Consider the following 16,795-nt stretch of genomic DNA (forward strand, 5'->3'; position numbering starts at 1 on the left):
ATTTTCAACCCTTTCGATGGGTGAGCGACTATGCGTTGATCTGTATTTTATAGATATATATAACTACATTTTTCGATAATTTTTCCCCCATATCCTGCCCATCTTTGCCATTCGATCTTTTTCTTTATTGTACTATATTAAATGGTACCTATGTATAACAACCTCCTATATCCGTTCCGGTACTTACCTATTAGCCTGGCCATCGCACTTCTTCCGCGGGTTAAGTTTAACCACATACACTACCTCTCCCCATTCTCATCACACCAATCAACAACAACAACACGGCATGCTCCTCGTCCACCCCTCAGACAGCATCTAACTGCTACTTTGCACCAAACCAAAGAGTCGTCCTGCGCGCATTGCCCTTGCATGCCATTCCAGTTGAGTTTCCCAGTTGCTCAACGCTGTGGAAAGCTTGAGTTGAAAAGCCGCTGCACAGGCCAGTCAGTTTACAAGGTTGCAGCAGGCTGCCTATCTGCCTGAGGAGGGGGGGGAGGGGGGTGTTGTAAGATTCCTCCTGTGTAAATATCGGCCCGACCTGGGGCGGTTTGCTATTTTTACGTGCAATGATGAAATGGCAGGATGCAGAGCAGAGGGGCGGATGCTGGCGTATGTATGTATGCACGTATGTCTGCGCAACTTATCGATGCATTTCCCGAATTTGAGTTGGATATGCGGTGGGATGGCCCTCCCCCCCCCCCCCCCCCCCCCCGCTCTTGTAAAAGAAAAGAAAATAAACATGACATCAAGACAATAAGAGTGTAGGGGCTTATAGAAAGGGAAGAGGCAAGGACTAATTTAAGACATCGACTTAGTTGGCTAGCTAACCCCCCCTTCAATCGATGGAGTCGACGACGATGATGTTGAAGCAACTTGAGCCCTCGCTCACAAAGCCACAGTACTTTCCGCAGCCCCAATCGCCGCTCCTGGGCCGCCTCCCCTTCGAGATCCGCCGGATGATCTGGACCTCGCTTCTCCACCACGTCCCCAAGAGCGTGCACATCGTGCGCTGCAAGGACAAGGCGACAGATCTGCAATACGTCGTGTGTCGCGAGGGCGTCAGGCCAACTTTGCTTGGCTGGAATTGCTGTAAGTTTTGCGTCAATGCCGCCAGGCGGAAGGAGATGGGGTGGGGGCTGGAGTATGGCCGGTTCTGTGGGCTGAAAAGGCCGTTTGGCGACTTGGTGGCGGTGGGGAGGACGTGTTTGTTTGCGTGAGTGTCTATAATATATCTATATATATATATATCTCTCTCTGTGGAATATTTCCCGTTCACAATACAACTCGCTTAATTTTTTTTTTTTTTTTTTTTTTTTTTTTTTTTTTTTGTTCGCCGTGCCTGGGTTTTTTTTTAACTTCTCAAAGTTCCATCCAGCAGTGCCCGTTGTCTTCTATCCCCCGTTCCAACTCTAACCATGTGATAACAATAATAACAATAACAATAATAATGCAAATCTACCTAGCTACGCCGAAACAAGCCCCCACATATATTCATCAGGCACCTTCATCTTCGCCAACGCCACCAACTTCCTGCACTTCAACTCCGCCATCCGCGCAGGCCCCCACTGCCACCAGCACCACCAGCACATCCGCTCCGTGAAAATATACTGGAATTTGGCGGGCGACTTCTTCCTGGGCGATGAGGAGGACTTCCTCATCCAGCTCTCCGTCCTCTGCGACATGGCCAGGGGGCTGAGTGGACTTCGACGATTCGTGATCCTCATGCCCCCCGTGCATTGGTACGGGCGGGAAGATATGGCAAGGGTCCTTGCGCCTTGCGCCGCTAGAGAGCCTGCGCTGTGCGTGGGAGCTGAGTATGCACCTTTCGTTTGGGGAGGGGGAGAAGCAGGTGTCGGACTTGGGGAGGGTGTTTGGGAAGTTGGGGTGGCGGGGAGCTGTGGGTGGGTATAGACTCCTATATGACCTCGAGATGAGGTGGGTCATACAAGTGCTGGGTGCGCATGGATGATGGCGATGATGTATAGCCTATATAGCCTATATATACCTATATAACCTATGCTTTGTGGACTGGCTTCACCTTGAGCTCCAGCATTGAGATTTTCCATATAGATTTCTGGAGTCTCCAAGGACTTTATGTTCCTCACCTCTATTCTGGATGAATATATTAAGCCTTCCAGGCACGGCAGCGGCGGCGTCTAAAAGGCCACACTATAGCCCCACCATGAATGGCCATACGTCAGGGCCAGAAGTGGATGCGCAGCTCTGTGAGCTGAGACTTCTTAAGAGTTGCCATCTGGATCCTGTTTCTTTCCCACTGTGTATATAGAAATCTCTCTAGCTTAGCACGTCCCTCCGGGATGGCCCCGGGGACGTCACAGTGCTACGCAAGAAGAAGCCTAATCAACATAATGTTCACTACTTTCCAAAGTAGTTTAGTGTTTACACAGTTTATTGCTGTATCTAAGCTATTAATTAATTCCATGCTGTGAAGATATCACATTCGAGGGCTTAATTCTCTGTCTTGGGCCATAGTGGATGATGACGATGAAGAAACATAACTAGTAAGATGACAACACTATAAGGAAACAATAAGAAAAGAATAAAGATTTATTGTTTTGAAGAAAACATCCTACACATGGATATATTCATGGATTACTAAGTTGAGGTAAATGAGTCTAATTTAAATATCATGTGGCGCTTTAATTACCACTAACTACGGGGCTATCCATGGATGTGTTAAATTGCTTTGGAACCAGTGTATATTGATTGTAACGGAGTACTGTAAATCTATAAATACCTACATACATACATAGATGAATATATTCTGAATCAGTTTTTATTCTATTCAACTACTAACCCAGGCTCTCAATGATTTAGCTATATCACGATATCAATAACTATCAGCTAACATCATCTGATAGTTACTAATTCTCCTAGAGGAAATATATTACCAAAATAGCAAAAACCGGGGATGCCAGGTCACAAGGCCTTATACGATACCGGTCATCCAGCCACAGCCCAGGGGGCGATGACTAATAATGATGTCATGGGGCTTAGTTATCTCAATCAGCGTTGTTTGAGGATTCGAGAGTTTGGATCTCATCAACAGTCTCCTCAGCCAGAACCAAACCTTTTGAACCGCACTCAGCTTTTTTGGGACCGCATTCAAGTGTACCGCCCCTGGTGTTGGAAGATGGTTCGGGAGCGCGCGATACTCTGGGTCGGTGCAAACAGATGGCCCGGGTCTGAGGTTCCCCCGTTGCTTGATTTGGAGATATTGTCAATTGTGCGATGAAATTGTCCCCTATTAGCTACTACCATATCGCTTGACATCTCCCGTCTCCCGCCTCCCGCCTCCCGCGCGCAGTGATCCTTCATTGCAAACCTCGGCCAACAACGGCTGCTGGTTGTCCCTGCTGTGGAAGTGACAACCGGGCCGACAAGCTAGCTATGAGCTACCTGATTGATAATCTGTGGGCCTTGAGCCTTGATCAAGAACCCTGCTCGCCACTGTCTGGGAATGAGGCGAGTTTTTATTTTCAGGCTGGTGATTCCAGTACGGAGTACTGTCTACCCTTTCTACCGTATCCATGGCTCAGCTACCCCGCTAGTTCTATTCCTTCCTGCCCAGTAGCTAATATTTATGACACTCGTTAGAAGCCCGGCGCGATGTTTGATGTCTGTTCCCAGGCTATCTCCTCTTTCCAATCGCTGCCACATTTTCTCCCCAATTAGAGGGGCCATCATCACATTGGTCTCGCTGGGTCTGGATTTGTCTATCCGAACGTCTCCCATCTCCCCTCGTTATTAGTATACCTTTTATATACCCGTCTTCACGATTGCGGTGGGGGTTATTAAAAACACGATCTGTTCCAAATGTGGATTATATCGTAAAGGCGAAACATAAAACATGCACGCTAGTGCTCCTGCAGGTACCAACATGGCGCTAATCAATCATATCTGATAACCCGTGGAGCAAAACAGCTACGATTCTCACTCTCCTGATCATATGGACCGTGGTTGACGGATCCCCACGTTACGAGAGTATGGAGCCATATCAAAGGATCGCATTCATATCAGACATTGGCGCCCAGCGCTTAAAACCTCTCTTCGTCGCCGGTTGCGTGATCACTGCTGTGCTTCTCAGCGCTTCATTTGTGTCCGAGAGATGGCTTAGACACAGCGGCCACCTTGCTAGAAATAGAGGGAAGAGAGACAAGGCGTTCGCCATCATCGCTATATTCCTTTCGCTGATCGGGGGAGCGGCACTGATTCTCCTGTCGATTTTTGACACCCTGCGGTACGCTAGGATTCACCAAATATTACTCATGGCTTTCATGTAAGGCCTCCTTCTTTACCCCTCCAAAGTTTATTAACCCCCCTTCTTCTTCTTTTTTTTTTTTTTTTTTTTTTTTTTTTTTTTTTTTTTTGGGAAACGCAAAAAAATATTACATTGGATATGATCTAAATAAACCACGCCGAGAAAATAAAGGATCGTACGTTCTCAGCACGATCTTCGTATGGGCAGAATACTACCGACTCGGGATACATTATCAGCAACACAAAATTATATTCGTGAGCTTTTGGATCAAACTCGCCTTCATCGTTGTTGAGATGGGGCTTTCGATTGGGTTGGTAGTTCTGCGTAAACGAACGAAAGAAGACCAAGCTGCAATCTTAAAGTGGAGTATGGCAATTCCCCCCTTCCCCTTGTCAGTTATATACCCAACAAAAGTTATGGAAGCTAACCAACATCACTACTCTCCCAACCAGTAATCGCCTACATATTCCCCTTCTACATGGTATCCTATGGAGTTGACCTCCTCCCCGCCGTGAGAACCCGCCCCCACATCCCACAAGGTAAACGGATAACAGAAATGGCCAGGCGCTTAACGGAGCCCAGCGGACAACGGCTATTTCTCACATTTCTACACCTACTCTTACACCCTCGCAAACAAATGCTCATTTCGAGCAACAAATCCTTGCCACAGACTCCGTGGGCGATCAGGCAAATATCGAAAAGCCCGCTCACAACCAATCGTCGGACGCCATACAACAGCCTCCAATGGATCACTTGCATGCTCCAGAGGAGAGTTTAGATGTCTAGGCATGACGTGTCGTGACGTGATATGACTTTCCTTTTCCTTTTCCATTCCCCCCCCCCCCCCCCCCTTTTTTTTTTTTTTTTTTTTTAAATAGGAAATGACCAGGATTTGGGGCGATTGGGCGGTACACAGTACAGGGGGCGTTGTTCTAGGCGTATTTGCGATATCTTTTCTTTCACCTTTTGTTTTAATAGAGAGAGGTCTTATAAGAGAGGGGAGGGGACGGGAGGACTTGTCCCTAACTTATATTATTAATGCGTATAGATTCCGCGGTCTCGTTTGGGAGGGCGACTGCATCCCAACACACCCCGCGTTTTCTTCTTCCTGAACATGCTATGCTGTTGCTGCAGCTGGAGCTGTAGGACAATCCTTCGTTTTTCTCGATCTCTACTTTAAGTTCGGTGACTGGGTTATCTATCTCGTTGGAAGACATTGAAATGAAGCCCCTGGGCAAAAGCATTGTTGCGCATGTTTATATTACTCCTCGGGTACTCGGGAATAGTTCTCCTTCTTTTCCTTTCGTGTGTTATTTACTTATTCTCCGATGTCGCTTTTCCGCACTTAGGCCACGCATCTGTTTCCTAAAAAGCGGGAGCGGAAGGCAAGTGCAAAGGAGGATGGCAGATACAATGAAGTAAGAGCTTTGATTTGAGCAGAGAGAAACGAAAACGAACATGAACAATCTACAAAACTCTCTTCGGAGGCATAAAATAAAATCTACATAACCCTATCTAGCATGTCGCTCCCGGCACCCAAAATCAATTGCGCCAGTATCTATCTATCTATCTAACAGAACCAGAACCAGAATCAGAACCAGAACACCACCCCCCCCCCCCCCAACACACACACCCGCCCCGCCCATCTCCATCACGCCACAAGCAACCCCCTAACCCTCTCCACAACGCCATCATCCACCCCAACAGCTCTCAAATATCCTCGAATCCCACCATACCCTTCCTCCAAGAACCGCACGACGTCCTCCGTAAACCCATCCGGGCACGTCGCATATTCCTCCGGCATGCCAATGGCGCGCATCTCCGCGAGCCGCTCCTGCAGCTCCGGAAGCAGCTCGCCCTCCGACTTTCGGTAGTCGCTTGCTATTGCCGAGAGAGGGATTTGGGGGCTTGTGCCTGTGCCTGTGCCTGTGCCTGTATCTGGATCTGCAGCTGGAGCTGGAGCTGGAGCTGTGTCTGCATCGGGACCCAACTTGGAAATGTCCCCCTGGACGTGTCCATATCTACCCCCATCACCACCTAATCCCTCCCCAGTGTTGTTATTATTATTACTGTCGCTGTCGTCGTCGTCGTCGCTGTCGTCGTCGTTGTTACTCTTCCTGCCATCCCCATCCCCCATCCTCTCCCTCTTCCCCCCATCCTCTCCAGCAGGAGACCCGGCCAATAACAATAGCAGGATTACAACCAATCCGGTCCGGTCCTTGCCCTGCGTGCAGTGCACGAGTGTCGGGTACACCGCAGGGTTGCCCAGGTGTTCGAACAGTTCCTTGATCTCAGCCTGGCTGGCTGTGAGCGTATCGTGCGCCAGCCCCTTGAGGCCGCGGGGCACCATGGCCTGCTCGACCACGAGCTTTGTGGCGGCGTTGCGGTAACCGGACGCGAGCAGGACGATGGCCTTTCTAGACGTTTTATGTGTATTAAGTTAAAAAATAGGATAGGTAGATGGGTAATAAAATACAATAAATATATAGAAGTAAGTAAAAGTGCCTGCTCACAGCAAGTTGAACCAACTCAGGCGCCACAGCAATAGCTTCTCCAGACCCCAGCCCGCCAGACTGATCATAATCCGGCGCACGCCGGGGAGCTGGACGAGGTGTTCATCGTTCGCTGTGGGCTGGGTTTGAACAACTGGCGTGGGCCCATCTTTCGGCCTGTTCGGCCTGCTCGGCTGAGAAGCCAGGTGTCTGTTGGCAGCAATATTATGCTCTGTGCTAGAAGTATAGGTTTCCATTAGCATCAACGTACGTTTACTTTTTTTTTTTTTTTTTTTTTTTTTTTTTTTTTGGCTGGGTAGACGGTTTTCATCCCCCGGGCCCCCTGTACTTACGTTGACCTGAGATCTATCACGGAAGCTAGATGGAGCTCCTCTGCTAAACGGTGGCGGTCTGCTTCTGAAGCATTGTCGAGCTGTGAAATGGAAAATTAGCGATGGTTTGGGGAGCGGAAATGGAATAAAGAAACTCTGAGCATTGGGAAGCCCGGATTGTAAGGGATGCCCGGTAAACCAGCGCAGGATAAATACATATATCAGGAAGACGGGCACCGTAGGAATGAGCAAAGGGATGAAGAAGGAAGATCTGGATAGAATTTATCCCGTTATTACCCTTGCGCTTCGGAATAAAACACCCTCTCTCATCACCCTAAAGAGGAACAGAGAAAAGTATTAGAATGCCTCAAGGCTGAGGTATATACATATCTATAAATCCATATAGATAGGATCATCGATACATCTCTTGTACAAGTTATACAAGTGAGGGGTCAGAGGGAACTGTCTTTCCCATACCGTGTTCCACATAATTGATTGACATATGAACCCACATCCCGGAAATTCAGAATACTCTCAAACCGGAGGTCCGGGGAATGAATTCGAACGGCGGGTTTGACGGTGGCAGCATCACTGTTTCTGGCGATATCAATATTCGCGTTTAAAGCCCGTGGGATAGGCTCGTGGGGACTCATTTGCGCCGAGGATATCTCTCTTATATGTTCTTTTCTTTGGATCCTCTTTTCTTTTCATTTCTTTCCTATGGCTTTTTCCCTTTTTAGACACTTAATTACTTTAGCAACACCATCAATTGGAGTATGTTACGGTTCGATTGCCAACGTTATATTGAGAAGAACATGTTGCGATTGGATGTGTGTGGTGGCGTCTATCTCGCAGGGCTGGTTGAAACATGAGTAACTACGGAGTAGAGGAACTCGCAACGTCATTTCAAGATGGTCAAATACTTACTGCAGCTGCCGCTTACAGGTGTCCATCCGCTTCGCTCCAACCCTGACTGTTCAATCAACGGGTTGTTTTGGTATGCGCAATAATTGAAAAAGATTCTCTCAACAATTTCAAGTTCCCAACACTGTAACTTAGAAGTTGCTGTTTTGATGCATATGAATTCCAAGCATTTCCTTCTGGCAACGCCACATGTTGTTTATATAAAGGCTGCGCAACTTCTTAACCTTCCCTGCGACGCAGTTGAGTTCAGCTGCTGGCGAAGTACGAAGTTAATCCGCTGGGATGGTGAATCTTCTATTATTGTTGCAGGAGCTAGCTACTATTTAACTATATCTACAGAAGATGAGCTAGAAACTGCTTGGCCGGCTTTCCCTCTATTGTTTCCCTTCTTCAGATTAGTCCTTGCCTCCTTTTCTTTTTCTTTTTTTCTTTTAGAAGGATTATTGATGTAGCTATGAACAAAAGCCAATCACATCTGATAGTATATCTAAACCAAAGAGAGTAAAGTCATATGCTCAAATCAATCCTGACCAGAGGATCTGAGAAGGAACATGAGATTTTCATACATTCTTCAAATTCTTCAACTTTGACTTTCAATTACACAATAGTTATATATCTTTGAGATTTGTGAATCATCTTAGATTGTAGCTAAAGAGAAGAAGAATATAAATATATAATTTTCATATGAAAAAAAATTAATATTTAATATAGATGTATTTTGTTGAAAATAGTCACTTTATTTTTGATTGAAATCAAGTAAATAGTAAATTGTTCCTGTGCTTAAAAATAAAATGGATTGACTTTGAGATGATACTTTATATCTAAGAAATGGGAATATGAAAATAAAAATTGATACCATTGCAAGAATATTGATTTCTCTAGATTTCAAGGTGATACAGAGTTGCTGAATAGATGTTGATTTGCTTTACAGGATAATTGCACATCATGTGATATGATTATTTGTTAGGGGGTACTACTATTAGGCCACTAGGGCAAAAGATCTCAATCACCATCAGCGCCGTGGTGGTATAGAGGGTACGAATCACCCAATCCAATCCCCCCAACAAAAACAGCAATTATCCTGCGAAGCGTCTGAGCTTGCTGAGATAACATCATCCTTTCCATTTCCAGCACGGTCACATGACATGTGGCATCTTGGCGCTCAGCCGGGAACAACCTAATTCCGACGAGTTTAAAGAACGGCGCTTCACTGAGTGTCATTCATTATACAGCTCCAAATGTTTCGGCAACATCTGGGAACTTACCTGGGAGACTGTTGTACATTACCCTAATTCAGTGGTTAGGTTATCTTCGGTTTCTTACCCGCCCTCATGCACGGGCACACCAGTCTTCCTCATTGCTCAGAGGGTACCATTTATGAGGTGAGCAGATTCAATGACAGTTTAACAATTGAGATCAATCCCACAAAGATCAAGTTTATCAAAATGCTGAAAACATCAGAGATGTCATCAATATTCCATGTTAACTATGATGGCATGCCTCACATTCTGAAAGTTGTATGTGCCTTGATAGTCAGTGCATCTCAAACACCAGCTCTGACCCTGTCTAGTTCCATAATAATGAAGATGCTGGGTATGCTGATGACGGGTTCCATGACTTGAATTGAGCTTGCTGTGAAATTCAGGCTTATTACAGCCTCAAGCAATCTGGTATATGCAATGGGGGCTATGTGTCACAGTTTTATGGATACATATTATCCTTGCATCCAACTGCTCTTGCTTCTCATCTGAATGTCTTTCAACAGAATGCTGGCCTTCCAAGTGTAATTTTGATTGAATATCTGTCAAACCCTCTGGAAATGAACTGTGTCACCCACAGCAAAGAGTGAATGGCCAAGGCAGTTAAAGGCATTCAACAGATACATTCAGCATTGATTGAGCACAATGACCTTTATTCCAAAAACATTATGATTGTTTCTGGTAATCTGGAAAGAGTTGTGATTTTGATGTTGCAATTACTTACCTTGATAGCTCCTACATTGGTGATAGGGAGTGTGGCTGGATTGAGATTGAAACTAGGCAGGTTGAGAGTGTTGAGGTGAAACTTGTCAGTGCCTCATGATGTTCACTCCTTGTTTTCTTGCCACTGACAGATTATACAGGCAGATGACCAGAAACAGGGTCTCCCCCTGAATACAAAATATTACTAGGATGACGGTTTGTCCACACACGCATGCAGACCGACGCAAAGCGCATCACACCTTTCCGATAATGGGGAACCATGGGAGTATGTACCTGTCTATAGTTAAATCCTTAGTCAAGTCTCACGAACAACAAGCGATTTGTGGACTAAGCTATACATGATTTGCACCTCTCCTCCTTACAATCTTTCCAGTCAAACCCCCATTTTCATGACACCTTTGAGTCTCCTGGACAGCGGTTGGGGGAAAAATTCGAGAGTACTGCTGGCTTGGAAAAGGGTGATATTTGATCAGAAGTTGTTGGTAATTTGAGCTGCATCGTCTATGCTGTTGGTTGCTTGAGATTGGCAAGATCCGTGCACGATCCTGAGCGAATCGATAACACTGTCATCCCTGCACCGACATGGTATCTGGGACTCGCGGATTGTTTTGCGATAAAGTGATTTGAAGTATTTTGCGTTTACTTTATCACCAGGTACGGAGGCGTGGAAAGTATGCTCTTGTGTACGCGTTAGCTTGTTCAGAGGTGCTTATTCTTTAGGGCCAAAGCCTCTATACATTGCGGGAGCGGGCCGGAGCAATTTAACCCTCAACTTCAACATCGATTTTTAGCCTGTCCAAGGACCTCCGCAGACAGAGGATCAAATTCTATTAATAGTGAAGCTGCGCATGCGGGCGGAAGTGCCTTGGGTGCTGTGGAGCCTATGGTAAACGTCATTTTCATTTTCGAGTTTACGTTGCTGCGTTCAACGCCCTTTGAGATATTGTGACAGAAGATGGATATTAAAGGCTGCCTCAACTTTCCCTTGTATAGAGAGGGCGACAGTTCGCGTCTGGGCCGTGGTCTCTGGAGAGCTGTTCTCGGAAAAGAGCATGAAACTCCGCTGGCTGGTTCCATCTCTTAAGGTGAGCTAGATAGCTGGGGAAAGAGGTGTCGAGCGGATTCGGTGTTGGATTGTTGTTGGCAAAAGTCAAGTTCAGATTGTGATATGTCAAAAATCTATGTAAGGGGGAATCTGATCAATTGCCGAACAGATTCTTTCTAGATGAGTTGGCATCCATATGTTGTAGACACTCCTCGTGAATTTGTATACCGCCCGTTTCTGCTTGCCATCTTGTTCCGTGAAATCAAATTTGCGAATCGGGTGGCGGTAGAAAGCGGTTCTGTCTGCTCCAAGAACAGCATAATGGCCATATATCCTCACTGCTGTGTGGTCATGCGAGATTGAAAATTGCGACAATCCCTCAACCACTTTTTCGACATAACTCAACAATTGCTCTCACTGCAATAGCTGCGCTGTGGGCACTTGACCTCACATATTAGGAATGCAAAGCAGATGGATGCTGGATAGTGTAAAATGCGGCCAATGAAGTCGAACTTCTCACGGGGTCTGGCCGGATGAGTCAGCGACCCGTCAGTGGCCGGCCCTACGTCACCGACAGCGTTCGAACCAGACATCGAGATTATATCAAGTTTGCCTCCAAACTCTCCGCGACAGCGACCTCAGATGCGAGAATGGTCAACCGAAAACTCTCTCCGCTGGCCGATACACCAGCCGTCTCAGCGTCTATCACATCTATTCCGATCCCATCTGACCCGATTCGGAGTCATGTTGGCTCCCTCTTCCAAAACTACAACCTCTGTGTTGCATCCACTCCGTTGAAGAAGTTGTGGGCACCGCCATGTCTGCCGCTATGATTCCCCAGGTCCGGCATCGACCGGATGCTGATGAGAGCCTTGGTTCGTCTTTCCGATTTCCTGGTTTTCTTGCAGCGTTTATCGTCACCCAACCTAACTAACATCACTTTTGCAAAGCGTCTTCGGCGGCAATGCATGTAGCTCGTTCCCGACCACTAGTGCCAAATTCCGAAAAGAGCCACAAGATTAATCGCACTGGTGAGTATACTGACGATCCCGGTTCGAGCAACCTGAACTCTCTTAACACATTATGATTCGCAGCTTCACACCGAACCATGAGCCCACCTAGCTATCTAGACCCAGCTAAACTTCACTCTGGCGACCGAGAATTGGCCTCAGCCGGTGCTGCTGCCAGCTTAGCACATGCAGGATACACGACTCACCAAATAAACAAAGTGGAGACCGAGCACCCTTTGAGAAACCCAGAGCTTACTGCTGCGAGCTGCCAGGCTGCATCTCAAGCAGGGAGGTCACAGGCAGTTAGGAATGCTAAAACATCAGAGCAGAAGCATATAAGCCACGAGAATAAGAGCGATGCTGGGGCGATGCTTGCGGCAACGGACGCGATATCCCATAGCCGCAAGAGAGCTGTGTCAGCTCCTGCAGTGTCCAGCGACGGAAATCACTCATCCCATGCCATGACCGCTGCTTCAGCATCCCACAAAATGTTTTCCGGATCGGCACCAGTGCGCGGAGATTCCAAGGTTGAGACCCCGTTGGACGCCCGTAAGGTCCATGCAACCGCCATGGCAAATATCCGCCGTGAGTTCCAACCTGAGAGAAACGGCAGCCTACACAAACAAGCGGTGGAGGTGGCACGGCAGATGTTCTCAACCGCGCCCCAGGCGGATGCTGCTGCGACTTCCATATATTCGCGCCGTCGTCGGGAACCAAAACCGTTGGCACGTCCGCTAACGTTGCATGAAACAGCTCAAAAATTAGCGTCGGAGAGATTAGCCACGATGGATGATCAACACAGGGCTTTCCGAGATTACTATAGTGCAGCGATCCCACCCAGACGCCAGCGCTCTTTCTATTCGAGATTCAGGAAGCGCGCTGCCAGCGACAGCGGTCTGGTAGACATAGACAATGAACAATCCGTCAAGGCCCGGCCGCGAATGACAACCTTGCAGAGTCGAAAAGACAAGGCATATGCTGAAAAAAGGGCGCGTGACCATGAGTCCCTGATGAAAGCTGCGAGGAAGAATGCAGACGCTACACTGGACGATGTTGATCGAAGAATTTACGAGTCCACAGGAAGATCACAATCTCGCGTGGTAGACAAAGCAAAAACCCTCACAGTTGATGATGAGGATTTAGTTCCTGTCCCTATCGGTGCAGGACAGTTTGTCGCCCAGGAGGAGGTTGACCGCCTTGCAAAATCGAAAACCAAACCTGCCGTCGATGACGTCATGAGAAGACTTGAGGAACAGCAGGCCAAAGTGATAGAGGAAGAGCTTGACGAGCGGGAAGCCATTCGCCAGCAAGGATTGGAGAAAGAGCGGGAAGAAGAAGCAAGGAGGTCCGTACAAGAAGCAAAAGGTCGGGGTTTAATATCCATCCTATCTATCGCTTTACCCTGAATTGGCTTACTGACAGTACATGACAGAAGATGAAAAGAGAAGCATCAAGAGGCCAAAAGGTACCAAAAAGATTTTAGATCGCCTCAGCAAGCCCTTAGGAGTCGACTTATTCCGACGCAAATCATCCAAGGCCCGCTGCAAAGTTCCAGCCAAAGACGAGGAGGACGCGGCTTCGGGTGCCCCGACTGATCACCAAACTCAGCAGAATGTAGAAGTGGACGGCTGGGCTCAAGTTCCCGAGAAACAAAGTCCTCCAATATCCCATACTCCCACACATAGCGCGGGAGAAGCGTCCCAATCCATATTGTTAGAACCGCCGCGCGAAAGTCTCTCCCGGCAGCCAACCACTGCTTCCAACAAATCACAGTCAGGCGTCTCTGAAAAATCCAGTTCGCAATCGAAGTTACAGTCCAGGAAGAAGCGAGACGGCAAGGAGGTGGAGCCCACACCATCCGGTGAGTTAGGCAATATTAACGGCTCTGAACCGGCGGAGGAAAGCACGAAACGAAAAACTGCACCCGCCACAGCCCGCGCCACCACAGCTCCTATGGTGGTATCGGTGAATGGAAGAAAGGCGCCAGATAACGGGCCTGCGTATATGGAGGCGAGGCCAGCTCTGCCTCAATGGAGCTCATCTATAGAAAGCCCACGAGCGGTACGCGAGCAGCAGCAGGATCATGGTGGAGGCCTATCGAGAAGGCTTTCGATGAAGGCCAGATGGAATCTCCGCCTGTTCGGTAAATCATCACGGAGAACTGCCTCGGACGGCACTCAGGACTCCTTCGAGGTGCAGCGCGAACGTGGCATTGCTCAAAGAGGCGCGCCAGCAACTACTGCGGGTGGGATGGAAGTCCCCCCCGAACCGCTTCGCACCGTACCCTCGCAGAACTCGTCGGTGAATACGCCAACAAATCCGTCGAAGTTTACAGAGAACCTGTGATTTTATTTTCCTTTTTCCTTTTTCCTTTTTCTCTTTTCATTTTTTTTTTTATTCATTTATTTAAATTATTTAATTTTGTTTTCTCGAAATTTTGAACGTGAACACGGAACATACATTGTTCAACCTTGTTCATATTTGGAGTGACATATCTCGTTTTCTATCTGCGCACAATATGGGAGTCGGCTCTTATCGTCGTATATTTTCTATTCATTTCACTCTGCATTTGTTTGCTCCTACATATCTGGTCATAGCATGATATCAACGCTCATCATCGCTGCCCTCTCTTTTCTGCATTCTTCTTGAAAAACTTCAAGGCCTTTATGGCATGCTTCTTTTTTTCTTATTACATTGTCCCCCATTCTCAAATCACCTATCCACTCTCTAATATATCTGCTGTCATAATCAAGTTTGGAAATGATTCTTTTTCTTTTTCTTTTTCTTTTTCTTTTCTTTTCTTTTCTTTCTTTCTTTCTTTCTTTCTTTTTTTCTTTTTTTTTTTTTTTTGAAATACCGCATTGGCAGCTGAGTGCATTGGAAAATGAGATTTGCAAAAAAGCTTTAAACTCACGGCGAGACACTTCAGTTATCGCTTGTATATGGGCTGTTTTATTTGATACTTAATTCACATGAGAGCAGAGAAAACGGAACGGGAGAATGAGTGCGCGTGGCATGTCTACCAACTCTAAAGTGCCTAATCACAGGTTCACACTGGCTCTTCATTCAGATCATAGTATGGTATAGTATGGATGTGAAGGGGGATTAAAACAAAGTCGATGGATTACAGATGCTTGTCATACTCGATTTTTTTTTTACACCATGGGCTATGCTGGAGTTAGCGGCGTTAATATTCGCTTTATTACTTTTCCTCCGCCAAAAAATATACGTAAGTTGGGCTGAATGATTGCAGGTCTGCAGGATGGATTATACGCTACCCTCTGCGTCTATCATAATGTAATAAGAAGCTGTTAAGGGGAAATTATATATATTGTTTTTAGCCTGGCTTAAGACAGTGACCAGGTTGTTTTCATTGCATTTCGAGTTCTGGTTTTTGAGATGGTTTGGCCAAACCAACCGACCTTCTTTGATATCATCTCAAGTAAAATAACTTGCCGGGTCTAGTGTCATTATATGTGCCAATGTATTCCCCACCCGCCGGCACCAGCAAGATACCCTCATGCCATTTCATTAGACCGATTCTCCGACGAACTCCTGAGCCAGGTTTCTTATCCAATAACCAAGACCTGTTGGAACAGTAGATAATATAGACCCATGAACATCTTTGTGGTCCCATTTATCGTTTGAGCATCGCTGCCCGCGAAGTTGGCCCGACCTAACCCTAGATAGATTATTGAACTTGCTCATACAGCAATTCTACACGCCATTCATTAATAAAGAAATCATGGCGGAACCTCAACTCGGCCCCATAGTTCCAAACAAACCTGCCATCCCACCCACCCGCAAACCTTTGCACGGGAGAACAATCACCCTGGAACCGCTCACCGCGGCACATTCTGACTCCCTCTTCTCCTGCCTGGGCGGCGCAGACAATGCGACACTGTGGGATTACATGCCGGATGGGCCCTTCACGTCGAAGGCCGACTTCGACAATTTCATCCACTACGCCGCCACATCTGAGGACCGGCTCTTCTTCAGCGTCATGGACCGCACCGGCCTCCAGGACGCCTACAGCGGCAAGGCAGTTGGCTTTCTGAGCCTGTTTCGCATCGATGTGAAGAATCGCGCCGTAGAGATCGGCTTTGTTACCTTCTCCCGCATGTTGCAGCGGACCACTGCTGCGACGGAGGTTTTCTACCTCATTCTTGCATTTGTGTTTGACGAGTTGCATTTCCGCAGATGCGAGTGGAAGTGCAATGACTTGAACGTCCCGTCAAAACGTGCCGCGACGCGGCTAGGGTTTCTCTTTGAGGGGGTTTTCAGGAAGCATATGATTGTGAAAGGGCGCAACCGTGACTCGGCGTGGTTTTCGATTGTTGATGAGGAGTGGAAGGGAGGGGTTAAGGGGGCTCTTGAAAAGTGGCTGGATGATGACAATTTTGATGCTGATGGAAGACAGAAGAAGGATCTGGTGAGTATTAGACTGGGGAAGTAGGCGATTCCTCTCGAATACTGTGCTTTGATAATCGGTGAGCATGTCGCCATATATGCTTTTTTACTGTTTATAGGTTATTTCGATTCAAAAGAACCAAAAAATCTCCCATTTAAGATGGAGTCGTTTTTTCGCTTCCGATTTGCAGTTCCGTTAGTTACTACTGGCGAATTAGCAGATTTTGTTATATAATAACGATCGTTCTCACTAAATTCTTTCGTTCGGCTTTTTCAAGTGGACTCAACTCGCCTCATAACTTGCGGAAACGAAGTTAC

At 47.0% G+C, this 16,795-nt stretch overlaps 7 protein-coding genes across 7 annotated transcripts; 6 read left to right on the forward strand and 1 right to left on the reverse strand.

Annotated features, from left to right (window-relative positions):
- Nucleotides 1-582: 582 nt before the first annotated feature.
- On the forward strand, nt 583-2,160 carry HCAG_04149 (predicted protein; the record flags this gene model as incomplete). The annotated part of the gene is made up of 4 exons (XM_001540259.1): nt 583-609; nt 849-1,213; nt 1,464-1,901; nt 2,139-2,160. 4 exons carry the CDS (start codon nt 583-585, stop codon nt 2,158-2,160), a joined length of 852 nt encoding a protein of 283 aa, XP_001540309.1.
- A 1,711-nt stretch (nt 2,161-3,871) lies between these two features.
- Nucleotides 3,872-5,068, forward strand: HCAG_04150 (predicted protein; the record flags this gene model as incomplete). The annotated part of the gene is made up of 5 exons (XM_001540260.1): nt 3,872-3,893; nt 3,946-4,261; nt 4,470-4,648; nt 4,735-4,821; nt 4,953-5,068. The coding sequence occupies 5 exons, from the start codon at nt 3,872-3,874 to the stop codon at nt 5,066-5,068; spliced, it is 720 nt and encodes a 239-aa protein (XP_001540310.1).
- Nucleotides 5,069-5,933: 865 nt separating this feature from the next.
- HCAG_04151 (predicted protein) lies at nt 5,934-7,759 on the reverse strand (the record flags this gene model as incomplete). The annotated part of the gene is made up of 5 exons (XM_001540261.1): nt 5,934-6,699; nt 6,796-7,011; nt 7,128-7,191; nt 7,404-7,440; nt 7,619-7,759. 5 exons carry the CDS (start codon nt 7,757-7,759, stop codon nt 5,934-5,936), a joined length of 1,224 nt encoding a protein of 407 aa, XP_001540311.1.
- Nucleotides 7,760-9,361: 1,602 nt separating this feature from the next.
- On the forward strand, nt 9,362-10,200 carry HCAG_04152 (predicted protein; the record flags this gene model as incomplete). The annotated part of the gene is made up of 4 exons (XM_001540262.1): nt 9,362-9,547; nt 9,601-9,623; nt 10,040-10,097; nt 10,153-10,200. 4 exons carry the CDS (start codon nt 9,362-9,364, stop codon nt 10,198-10,200), a joined length of 315 nt encoding a protein of 104 aa, XP_001540312.1.
- An 864-nt stretch (nt 10,201-11,064) lies between these two features.
- On the forward strand, nt 11,065-11,420 carry HCAG_04153 (predicted protein; the record flags this gene model as incomplete). The annotated part of the gene is made up of 2 exons (XM_001540263.1): nt 11,065-11,097; nt 11,238-11,420. 2 exons carry the CDS (start codon nt 11,065-11,067, stop codon nt 11,418-11,420), a joined length of 216 nt encoding a protein of 71 aa, XP_001540313.1.
- Nucleotides 11,421-11,874: 454 nt separating this feature from the next.
- Nucleotides 11,875-14,413, forward strand: HCAG_04154 (predicted protein; the record flags this gene model as incomplete). Its single annotated transcript, XM_001540264.1, has 4 exons — nt 11,875-11,932; nt 12,032-12,088; nt 12,152-13,412; nt 13,525-14,413. 4 exons carry the CDS (start codon nt 11,875-11,877, stop codon nt 14,411-14,413), a joined length of 2,265 nt encoding a protein of 754 aa, XP_001540314.1.
- Nucleotides 14,414-15,067: 654 nt separating this feature from the next.
- On the forward strand, nt 15,068-16,523 carry HCAG_04155 (hypothetical protein; the record flags this gene model as incomplete). The annotated part of the gene is made up of 4 exons (XM_001540265.1): nt 15,068-15,143; nt 15,321-15,364; nt 15,431-15,509; nt 15,841-16,523. 4 exons carry the CDS (start codon nt 15,068-15,070, stop codon nt 16,521-16,523), a joined length of 882 nt encoding a protein of 293 aa, XP_001540315.1.
- Nucleotides 16,524-16,795: the final 272 nt, after the last annotated feature.

This window comes from Histoplasma capsulatum, genomic scaffold, assembly GCF_000149585.1.
Source record: "Histoplasma capsulatum NAm1 scaffold_4 genomic scaffold, whole genome shotgun sequence".
Lineage (NCBI taxonomy): Eukaryota > Fungi > Ascomycota > Eurotiomycetes > Onygenales > Ajellomycetaceae > Histoplasma > Histoplasma mississippiense.